General features: G+C 42.9%; 3 protein-coding genes across 3 annotated transcripts in view; 1 reads left to right on the forward strand and 2 right to left on the reverse strand.

Annotated features, from left to right (window-relative positions):
* EAH_00046520 (hypothetical protein, conserved) overlaps positions 1-4,375 on the forward strand; it is a gene marked incomplete at both ends in the record, with an annotated part of 4,921 nt that extends 546 nt beyond the window's left edge. The window contains 4 exons of the mRNA XM_013394667.1: positions 734-844; positions 1,137-1,205; positions 1,744-1,866; positions 3,329-4,375. Of these exons, the coding sequence (XP_013250121.1) occupies positions 734-844; positions 1,137-1,205; positions 1,744-1,866; positions 3,329-4,375 (1,350 nt within the window). The remainder of the gene's footprint in view (positions 1-733; positions 845-1,136; positions 1,206-1,743; positions 1,867-3,328) is intronic.
* Positions 4,376-5,162: 787 nt separating this feature from the next.
* EAH_00046530 (hypothetical protein) lies at positions 5,163-6,435 on the reverse strand (the record flags this gene model as incomplete). The annotated part of the gene is made up of 2 exons (XM_013394668.1): positions 5,163-5,407; positions 6,021-6,435. 2 exons carry the CDS (start codon positions 6,433-6,435, stop codon positions 5,163-5,165), a joined length of 660 nt encoding a protein of 219 aa, XP_013250122.1.
* A 169-nt stretch (positions 6,436-6,604) lies between these two features.
* On the reverse strand, positions 6,605-11,028 carry EAH_00046540 (hypothetical protein, conserved; the record flags this gene model as incomplete). Its single annotated transcript, XM_013394669.1, has 3 exons — positions 6,605-8,079; positions 8,396-8,993; positions 10,480-11,028. 3 exons carry the CDS (start codon positions 11,026-11,028, stop codon positions 6,605-6,607), a joined length of 2,622 nt encoding a protein of 873 aa, XP_013250123.1.
* Positions 11,029-11,283: the final 255 nt, after the last annotated feature.

An 11,283-nucleotide genomic window follows, 5' to 3' on the forward strand; every position in this document is an offset into this window, starting at 1 on the left:
TGTTTATATTTAAGCATTCATATATATATATATATATTTATATTATGTGTACAAATAAATATATATATATGTTAACTTTTATTATTATTTATAATTTATATTTATACAAACATAATGTTTATATTGATGTTTGTATATATTTATATTTATATCTCTATCGGTTGCTTATTTTATTATTTATATATTTACACATGAATATATTTATTTATATATTTATTTATATCTATATATTTATAAATTAATATAGATAAATATATTTATTTATTTATTAATTTATTAATTTATTTATATGCAATTATTGAATAATGTTCGTTTGCAGACTCATGAGCTGCCGATACACCCGAATAAAACAATAAAAAGCGAGGACAGGTTTAAAGAAAAACAAAAAAATATTTATTTTGCGCTTTTAGCTGCTAATGAAAATCAAATAAAACAACAACAAACTGAAATACAAAAAATACAAGATCAAGTATGGCAAGGGTTTAGGGTTTAGGGTTTAGGGTTTAGGGTTTAGGGTTTAGGGTTTAAGATTGCTTAGGATTGTTTAGGGTTTAGGGTTTAGGGTTTAGGGTTTAGGGTTGTTTACGACTGTTTACGGTTGTCAAGGGTTTAGGGTTTAGGGGTTACGGCTGTTTAGGGTTTAGGGTTTACGGTTGTTAAGGAATTTGAGTTGCTAAGGGTGTCGGGTTTAGGGTTTAGGGTTTAGGGTTTAGGGTTTAGGGTTTGGTGTCAGTGTGAGTTAGACAAGAAAAATCTGCAGACTGCCCTGGCGTTTAATTATAAATTAAAAGAAGAAGAAATGAAGAGAAGAAATCAGCGAGAGATACTTCAACACAAACTCCAGGTACCCTAAACCCTAAACCCTAAACCCTAAACCCTAAACGCTGAGCCCTAAATAACTTTAAATAACTTTAAATAACTTTAAATAACCCTAAACCCTAAACCAGCAAAAACACTTATAGCATTAGAATCCTCTTGCGTTGCAACTCTAAACCCTAAACCCTAAACCCTAATAAACCTTGATTCCTTCTAAGCAGATTATGCAGAGAACAGGAGCTGCAGCCTGTGCTCTAAACCCTAAACCCTAAACCCTAAACCCTGAACCCTAGGGTTTATTTATAGGGGTGTCTGTACAGCTGGAAGCAGCAGAAACGAAGGCTGCATCTCTTGAAGTAAAATACAAGCATTCGGAAGAACGATATGAGGTAAATAAATAAATAAATAAATAAATAAAAATAAATAAATAAATAAATAAATAAATATTTAATTAATTATTAATTAATTAATTATTTAAAAATATTTATTTTAATCTAAGGGCATTGCTCTGTTTTTTTTTGTTTTTTTGTTTGTTTTCTGTTTTATTTCTTCATTTGTTTATTTAATTAATTTAATTATTATAAATATATAATAATACATATAATATTGATAGACTTTATTTCTACTTAATTAATTTAATTAATTAATTAATTTATTTATTTATTTGTTTATTTAGGAGGTGGCGTCTGCTTTATGCAAGACGCATGCAGCACATCAGGAAGCGCTCGCGCAGCTCTCAGCCAAAGTAAAACATTCAGGGTTTAGGGTTTAGGGTTTAGGGTTTAGGGTTTAGGGTTTAGCACTACGGTCTAGGGTTTAGGGTTTAGGGCTTATCGTTAAGGGTTCAGGGTTTAGAGACTATGCTTAACGGTTTAGATAGTGGGTTTAGGGTTTAGGGTTTAGGGTTTAGGGTTTGATTTGCTGCAGCTGCAAATGAATGCTGCTGAGCTGCACACTTTAAAATGTTTTATTCAAACGCTGAAAGAAGAAAAACTCAAAAAAGAAAAACAAAACGAAGAACTTCAAAATACCCTGGAGGCCACGCGCGACGTAAACCCTAAACCCTAAACCCTAAACCCTAAACCCTAAACCCTAAACCCTAAACCCTAAACCCTGGCTTAAACCTTAAACCCTAAACCGTAAACCCTAAACACTAATCGCTGCACTAAACCCACTACCGAAACCCTAAATCATAAACCCTAAACCCTAATCCCTAAACCCTAAGCCCTAAACCCTAATCTCTAAACCCTAAAAATTACTTAATAGGGGCTCGTGGCATAAAACCCTAAACCCTAAACCCTAAACATTAAAGCTAAATTAAATCAATTAAATCATAAACTCTAGAAGGTGCCTATACACCTGAGAAGGACTGCATTTTTTGTGTTTTGTTCTGCCAGCAACTGCATAAACTTCATATAAAAAGCGATGAAGAGGACAAAGAAAAAGAAGCATTAAAATTAGAGTTAAAGGGGTTTAAACAAATCGAAGAGAGCACGAGACAACTCCTGCAAATGCTCAGCCACTCACGTAAACCCTAAACCCTAAACCCTAAACCCTAAACCCTGAATAAACCCTAAAACCTAAATGAATAACTCTGAATAATCCTAAATAAGCAACAAACATATATAACCCTAAATCATCATAAATAAACCCTAAAACCTAAACCCTAAACCCTGAACCCTAAATAACTCTAAATAGAGATAAAAACAAACCCTAAAATAAACCCTAAATAACCGTAAACCCTAAACCCTAAACCCTAATTATTTGTTTGCGGTTTTATTGTTTTTGTTGCTGCGTCTGTTGAAGACCAACAGTTCCCTCCTTCTTTATTTTATTTAATAAATAACATTCAGCAAATAAATAAAAAAAACAAAGAAGAAGGGTTTATCTACAATATATTTAGGCTGGTCGAAGAGCTCTCTCGGGTGTACACGCAGATGAAAGAAGCAAAAGTATTTTAATTAATTAATTAATTAACTAATTAATTATATTTTTATTTATTTATTTATTTATTTTATTATTTTTGTTCTTGTCTCTGCAGTATAGATAAGCTATCTACATCATTTCTTTCTGCTGCTGCACACTGCTGTTGCTGCTGCTGCTGCTGCTGCTGCTGCTGCTGTTGCTGCTCGTTACTGCTAGCTGCGCTCTTCTAGGCTGCTGCTGCTGCTGCTGCTTCTGCTGAAGCAGCAGCAGCAGCAAATGCTCCAGCCTCTTGCTACTATTGTTGCATCTGCTGCTACAACTTGAATTTCTGCTGCCATGGTCCCTTGCTACATTTGCTTCTGCTGCTGCTGCTGCTGCTGCCTACTGCTGCTACATATTTCTTTTTGCTATTGCTGCTGCTATTGCTGCTGGTGGTGCTGCTGCTGCTGCACTGCAGCCTCATCCATTATATATGCTGCTGTTGCGGTTTTTGCTGCTGCTCACGCCTTCGTTGCTTGTGGCATTTGTGCTGCTGCTGTTGCTGCTGCTGTTGCTGCTGCTGCTGTTGCTGTTGCTGCTGCTGCAGCTGGAGGCGGAGCAGCTTGAGCGAAGCAACCAGGAGCTGCATGCGCTGCTGCTGGCTGAGAAGAACAGCAGCAAAATGTCTTTTTCTTCATTTCCTTTGCTGCGATGTCGCCTAGTTAAAGCAGAAGCAGAAAAAATAATGCTGCAGCAGCAGTTGCAGCAGTTGCGGCAGCAGCTGCAGCAGCAGCAGCAGCAGCAGCAGCAGCAGCAGCACCAGCCACAGCAGCAGCAGCAGCAGAATGTGCTGCTGCTTTCCCAACAGCTTACAAGCTACCTACGGGGTCTGCAGCAACAAAACCATCTGCATGCAGATGAGCAGCTGCAGGACCTGGAGCAGCAGCAGCAACAGCAGCAGCAGCAACAGCAGCAAATACAACAGCAGCAAATACAACAGCATGCACAAGAAGTACAAGAGCAGCAACACCACAAGCAGCAGCATCACCACCACCACCAACTGCAGCAGCAGCAGCAGCTGCTGCAGCACCAACAGCAGCAGCAGCAGCAGCAGATGCTAACGAAGCAATCCTCATCCGTGCTGCAGGCAACCCTGCCGAAGGTGCTGCAGCAAATGCAGCACTACCATTCTCAACAACTATCACAGCAGCAGCAGCAGCAGCAGCAGCACGTATCTTGCTGCTCAACCACAGCAGCCAGCTGCTGCTTTTCCGGGGCTAACCGAAGCAACAGCAGCAGCAGCAGCAGCAAATGCTGCAGCTGCAGCAACACTTTGTGTTACAGCGTTGCCTCCCAATCCAGTAGCTTGCCCACTGCAACATCAGCAGCAGCAGCAGCAGCAGCAGCAGCAACACCAGCAGCAACAGCAACAGCAACAGCAACAGCAGCAGGAGAGGGCCCTCACCACCACCACCGCAAGAAATGTAAGCTGCACGCAAGAAAAGCAAACAAGGCAGCAGCAGCACTAGCTGCAGCAGCAGCAGCAGCTGCTGCTGCTGCTGCTCCTGCTTCTGCTGCTGCTGCTGTGCTGCAGCAGCAACCTACAGATGAACGCGAAAGCCCTTTTAGCTGTACAGACACCGCAGCAGTTTAAACCAGAGCAGCAAATCATGTCTGCTGCTACAACAGTGCTGCTGCTCCTCCCTTCTGTGCTGCTGCTGCTGCTGCTACTTCTGATGCTGCTTTTGCTGCTACTTCTGATGCTGCTGCTGCTGCTACTTCTGATGCTGCTGCAGCAATAGCAGCAGTCAGCTGCAGTAATTAATTGTGCAATGCAGCAGCAGCCAAACGAAGCAGCAGCACTAACAGCGAACTGCAACAGCAGCAACCAGTAGCAGCAGCAGCAGCAGCAACTGCAGCAGCAACTGCAGCAGCAACACGAACATCAGCAACAACCGTAACGGCAAAACGCAGCAGCACCAGCAGCTGCTGCAGCAGCAACTGCAGCAATAACAACTGCAGCAGCAACAACTGCAACACCAATAGCTGCAGCAGCTGCAGCAGTAGCATTGCTGCAGCTGTTGCCGCAGCAACAGCTGCTGCAGCAACAGAACAACCGTAATCACTCTGAAGCAGCAACAGCAGCAGCAAATTTTCGAACAGCAGCAGCCGAGACCCATCTCATCCGCCGCTAAGCCAGCAGCAGCAGCAACAGCAGCAGCAGCAGCAGCAACAGCAGCAGCAGCAACAGCAGCAGCAGCAGCAACAACAGACTGGTTACTAATTGAATTGAAATGAAGTTTATCAAGCCAAGAGATGCCGCATACAAACAAAAACTCGCGGCCCCCCTGTCTGCAGCATCTGCTGCTGCAGTTTGCTGCTGCAGCTTGCTGCTGCAGCATTTGCTGCTACAGCTGTTGCTGCTGCTGCTGTTGCTGCTGTTATCTCCCACTGCAGTCATTCTCATTCGCAGCTGCTGCTGCAGCATTTGCTGCTGCTGCTTTTGCTGCTGTGCTTCCTGTGAGCGGCTGCTTGGCTTGTGCTGCTGCAGCTGCTCCTGCAGCTGCAGCAGCAACAACGCCTTGCTTGCTGACGCTCCATCGGTTCGAGCTGCTGCTCGAAGCTGCTGCTGCTGTTTCTGCTGCTGTTGCTGCTTTTTCCGCTGCTGCTGCTGCTCCTGCTGCTGCTGCAGCACAGCAAGACACCAGCAGCATCTTCTGCTTGCTGCATGACGACAGCCGCTAGCATAAACATAAATGCAGACATAACAAATGAAATTGCTGCGGCGTATACGCACCTGCAGCAGCAGCAGCAGCCACAGCGGCCGCAGCAGCAGCAGCAGCAGCAGCAGCAGCAGCATTGCTGCTGCTCCTCCCCTTCTGCTATTTTGCATTTGAAGTATATATTATAAATAAAAAGCAATGACCTTTAAAATGCAGAGACAAACAAACAAACAAACAAACAAACAAACAAATCAATCCATATTATTAACCCCAACTCACCAACAACAGCTAGCTAGCTAGCTAGCTAGCTAGCTAGCTATCAAGAGCTAGCTAGCTGGCTAGCTAGCTAGCTAGGCCAACAGCTAGCTAGCTAACTAGCTAGCTAGCTAGCTAGCTAGCTGCCCAGCTAGTAACAACAGCTAGCCAGCTAGCAACAACAGCTAGCTGGCTAGCTGTGTAGCGGCTAGCTAGCAATGAGGGCTAGCTAGCTAGCTAGCTAGCTAGCTAGCAACCACAGCTAGCTGAATAGCTAGCTGTGTAACCGCTAGCTAGCTAGCTGACTGGCTAGCTAGCTACCTTGCGGAAAGAGAAGGCCCATAAGGATGCCTCGCCTTTGCATTCGCAGTGCTGCAGCTGTTTCTGCTGCTGCTGCTGCTGCTCCTGCTTCTTCTACTGCTGCTGCTGCTGCTGCTGCTGCTTTCGCTGCTGCAGCTGCTGCTGCTGCCTTTGCAGCTGCTTCTGCTGCTGCTGCTGCCTTTGCAGCTTGTTTCAATCGAATAAAAGAAGATCCCTGTTCAACATTTTCTTGCTGCAGCACTTTGCTGCTGCTGCTGCGGGTACAGCTGCTGCTGCGGCTGCTGCTGCTTCTCTCGCTTCTTTGGCCGCTGCATCTTTCGCGGCTGCAGCTGCAGCAGCTGCTGCATTTGCTGCTGCTGCTGCTGCTGCCTTTGCCGCTGCTGCTGCTGCTGCGACTGTTGCTGTTCATTCTCATTTGCTGTTCATTTCGCTGCTGCTTTTTGCTTCCACCACTGCTGCTGCTGCAGCTGCTGCTATATTTGCAGCTTGCTGGTGGTGCTGCTGCAGCTGCTGCTGCAACAGCTATTTCTGTTGCAGCCGCTGCTGGTGCTGCTACAGCTGCTGCTGCTGCTGCTGCTGCTGTTTTAAACAAGCGAGCCCCCTGTTAGAGCGTTTGCTGCTTTAATTTCTTCAGGCGTAACTCGAAAAGGTAGCACAACACTACCAGCGCTGCTGCTGCTGCAGCTGCTGCTGCAGCTGCTGCAGCTGTTGCCGTACCAGCTGCTGCTGTAGCTGCTGTTGTCGGCAAGATCGTCTGCAGCAGCAGCAGCAGCAGCACCTGCTGCTGCTTCTGCTGCTGCCTCCTCACTCATAAGGCCGTCACTGTCTCCAACCTCCGCCAGGCAGTACCAATCGTGCAGCATTTGCATAGGAAGGCCCCAGCAGCTGTTGCTGCTGCTGCTGCTGTTGCTGCTGCTGAGGCTGTTGTTGTTGCTGCTGCTGAATTCGTTGCTGCAGCTGCTGCCGGCATAATTGTTGCTGCTGATATAATTGTTGCTGCTGTTGCCGTTGCACAGCACAGAAAAGTTCTGCTGCGACGTCGTAGCTGCCGCAGCAGCATTGGCCGCAGCAGCGGCAGCAGCGGGAGCAGCAGCAGCAGCAGCAGCAGCAGCATGTTTGTCTTCAGATGCAAACGCTACGGGCAGGGGTTTCGGCAGCAGCGTCGGCCTTCTTATTTCTCTGCTGTCTCCTTCATACTCTAGCAGCCGCTTGCCTCTAGTAAGCCCACTTGCTGCTCCTGCTGCTGCTCCTGCTGCTCCTGCTGCTGCTGCTGCTGCTGGCGGCGCTGCTGTTGCTGCAGCAGGCAGCATAAAACCACCGTCGAACAGCATCGAAGGATCCACTCTGTTGCTGCCTTCCAGATGCTGCTGCTCCGGCTGCTGTTGGTGCTGCTGCTGCTGCCGCCTTCGGCGAAGCTGCCGCTGCTGCAGCAGCAGCTGCTGCTGCTGCTGTTCATGCGGCTGCTGCTGCAATTGAGGCTGCACCATCTGATCGAAGTGCGCGAACTGCTGCTGCTGCGGCTGTTGCTGCGGCGGGGGGTAAAGGAGCATTTGCTGCTGCTGCTGCTGCGGATACTGCAGCATTTGCTGCTGTTCTGGATAGAGAGAAATGCATTGCTGCTGCTGCCTCTGCTGCTGCTGTTTATTAGGAATACAGAGAGAGCAGCAGCAGCTGCTGCTGCAGTTGCTGCTGCTAAACATTGGTGAGGAACACGCAGCAGCAGAATAATTGCCCTGCAGCAGCAGCGGCCCAACCCCCTCCTGCTGCTGCTTCTGCTGCTGCTGCTGCTGCTGCTGCTCTGTTGCTGAAAGGCGTTCAGGAAGACAAAGAAACCCATCAGCAGCAAACTGCTGCTTTGCTACATGCACAGGCGAGAGTGCTTCAGGAGATGCAGCAAACCAGGTCTCGCTGCTGCTGTCGCATGTTAATGCTGGAGAGACAACAAGAGGCGTTGCTGCTGCTGCTGCTGCTGCTCCTGTTGCTGCTGCTGCTGGGGCCGCATCATCAACGCTTCTTCTCTCCGCTGCAGCAGCAGAAAAAAGCTTTTGTCTCCGGAGCTCTGCAGCACACAAACAATACAAGCAGCAGCAGCACTAGCAGTAGCAGCAGCAGCAGCAGCAGCAGCAGGAGGTAGCCAGCCTATTGCTGCAAATTTTGTTTGCTGCTGTTTATTTTCAGTGTTTGCTTCTGTCTATTTATTTATTTATTTATTTAATTTATTTATATATATATATATATATATTTTATTTATGTTTATATTTTGTTTGTTTCTCTCTCTGTTCATATTATATATATTATTTAGTATATTTAATTTATTATTTTATTTATTTAATCTTATTTATATTTATTTGCTTAATTTTATTTATATCTCTTACCTCTATACAATACCCCTCTTGTCTGTACAGGCGATAAGATGTTCTTTTGTTTTTGTTTGCTGCTCTTTTCATGTAAACGCTGCTGCTGCTGCTGCTGTATTTGCTGCTGCTGCTGCTGTCTTATATCCACGAAGCTGTTGCTGTCGCTGCTGCAGCAGCTTGCGGTATTCCCTGTATAATCGATTTGCATTTGCTGCTGCTGCTGCTGCTGCTGCTGCTGCTGCTGTTGCATGATATGTTGTTGCTGCTGCAAGTTGATTTGTTGCTGCTGCACATTGATATGTTGCTGATGCATACTAATATGTTCCTGCATCTGTTCCTGCTGCTGTTGCATCTGTTCCTGCTGCTGCTGCTGCTGTTCCTGCTGCTGCTGCTGCTGCTGCTGCTGCTGCATGAGGGGTCGTGCAGCTCTAGCAGCAAGCACATAGCTTAATACTTGAACAGATAATGCTGCTGCTCCTGCTCTATAGGGTAAGCCTCCCGATGCTTCATCTGGTTCTTCTATAAACGAAGGTAATCCTTCAAATCGGCGAGGCAGCACTAAGCGGCATGCAGCAGCAAACTGCAGCACTAACTCGAGTGTCTCCACGCTAACATCCTGAGTATATCATATCATCATACAAACAAATAAACATATTTATACTTATTTTTATATTTATTTATTATATATATACATATAAACAGATAAAGGATACAAACAATAAAAAATACACTCTTTAAAGGTAAATAAATATATAAATAAATAAACAAATAAATAGACAAATAGATAAACAAACAAACAAATAAACAAATAAACAGACAAACAAATAAACAAATAAACAAACAAAAAATAAATAAATAAACAACATAAGACGAAGACGAGCTGCATAATAAAATAAATAAAATAATTAAGACAAAGACAAAGACATACAGGAACGAAGAAGTCGATAGTTTTTCTTCTTCTTTGTCTTGTACAACAACCAAACAAACAAACAAAAATATATAAACAAATAAACAAATAAATAAATAAACAAACAAATAAACAAACAAACGAGCTGCATAATAAAATAAATAAAATAAATAAAATAAATAATTTAGACAAAGACATACAGGAACGAAGAAATCGATAGTTTTTCTTTTTCTTTGTCTTGTATAATAATCAGCCGACCAACAGGGTCTATGTTTATTAAAATATAAACCTGTTAATTCGCTCTTCTTCAACATGTCCATATCTATTTTAAATGCTGCAGCTTTTAATGCTTTAAATGCTTCTGGTGATAGCATGCGACGCGACCAGCGATGTACTTCCTGTATACAAACATATACATAAAAATAATTAATTAACTAAATTATATATATATATAAATATATATATATATATACATGTACATATTAAATAAATATATATAATTATATATATATGTAGAATAACTTATTTGTTTATTTGTTTTATTTGTTTGTTTTATTAAATAATTAATTAATTAAATATTTTATTCATACAAATAATTTATTATTTTATTTAATTAATTTAGTCTTTTATATTTTATTTAATATATAAACGGATTCCTAACTAAACAAATAATTAATAAATAAATTAATAGATATATTAATTTATTTATTTTAACTAATTAGATATTTTTATTAATTAATTATGTTAGTACTTAATCTAATTAATAAATTTAATCAATTAGTTTTTTAATACTTAATCTTTAATATTAACAATTTACTTATTAATTAATTAATTAATTAATTTATATATAATTTATAATTTATATATTAATTAACAAATTATTTAATTTATTTATACTCAGTAACTTTATTAATTTATTATTATTTGGTAGTCCCTTATTTATTTAGTTTGTATTTATTTATTTGTTCGTTTATACACTTTAAATATTTAATATTTAATTAATATTTTAATATTTAATGACAATTAATTAATTAACTAATTAATTAATACACCGGCAACAGCAACAGCAACAGCAGCAGCAACAGCAGCAGCAGCAACAGTAGCAAAAGCAACAACAGCAACAGCAACAGCAACAGCAACAGCAACAGCAGCAGCAGCAGCAGCAACAGCAGCAGCAGCAGCAGCAGCTGAATACCTTGATCGGATAGTTATGGTGGCGAGCGACGGGATATAACATAGAGTGCGAGACACCGTAAGCAGCACATGCTTCCGGCGACAAGACTGTGCTGCTGCTGCTGCTGCTGCTGCTGCTGTCTTTATTATCCTCACCCTCCTCATTAGCATTACTAGTGTTGCTGCTGCTGCTGCCGCTGCTGCTGCTGCTGCTGCTATCCGCATGCAGCATATAAGAACAGCCTGCTGCTGCAGTTTCTCCCCCGCCCCACGGCACCATACCCTCTTCCCCTACATCTGCTGCTGCTGCTGCTGCTGCTGCTGCTGCTTCTGCAGCTGCGGCTGCTTCTGCTGCTGCCGCTTCTGCTGCTGCTGCAGCTGCAGCCTCTGCTGCTGCAGCTTCTGCTGCATCAGCAGCAGCTGCTGCTGTTGCTGCCGTCGCTGCTGCATGCCCCTCTACTACAGGATCCACGCATTCTCCACCGCTTCCGCTGCTGCTGCTGCTGCTGCTGCTGCTGCTGCTGCTGCTGCTAAGGCCCAGCGGCGTGTGAACGTGAGAGCCTGCTTGCATTCTGAAGTATAATTAATCAGAGGTAGAAAAATAAATAAATATAATTAATTTATATTTTTAATAAAAAAACAAACAAACCCCTGAGGCTTGTCTGTATGTCTGTCTCTTTCTTTGTTTATCTTTGTTTCTCTTTGTTTATCTTTGTTTATCTCTTTCTCTCTCTCTATTTAATTTATTTATTTATTTATTTATTTAATTTTTGTTTGTCTTCACCCGTCCTTTGTTCGTCTATATTATCTTGTTACACACTTATCT

The sequence above is a fragment of the Eimeria acervulina genome, genomic scaffold, assembly GCF_000499425.1.
Source record: "Eimeria acervulina Houghton genomic scaffold, Eah_scaff692, whole genome shotgun sequence".
NCBI lineage: Eukaryota > Apicomplexa > Conoidasida > Eucoccidiorida > Eimeriidae > Eimeria > Eimeria acervulina.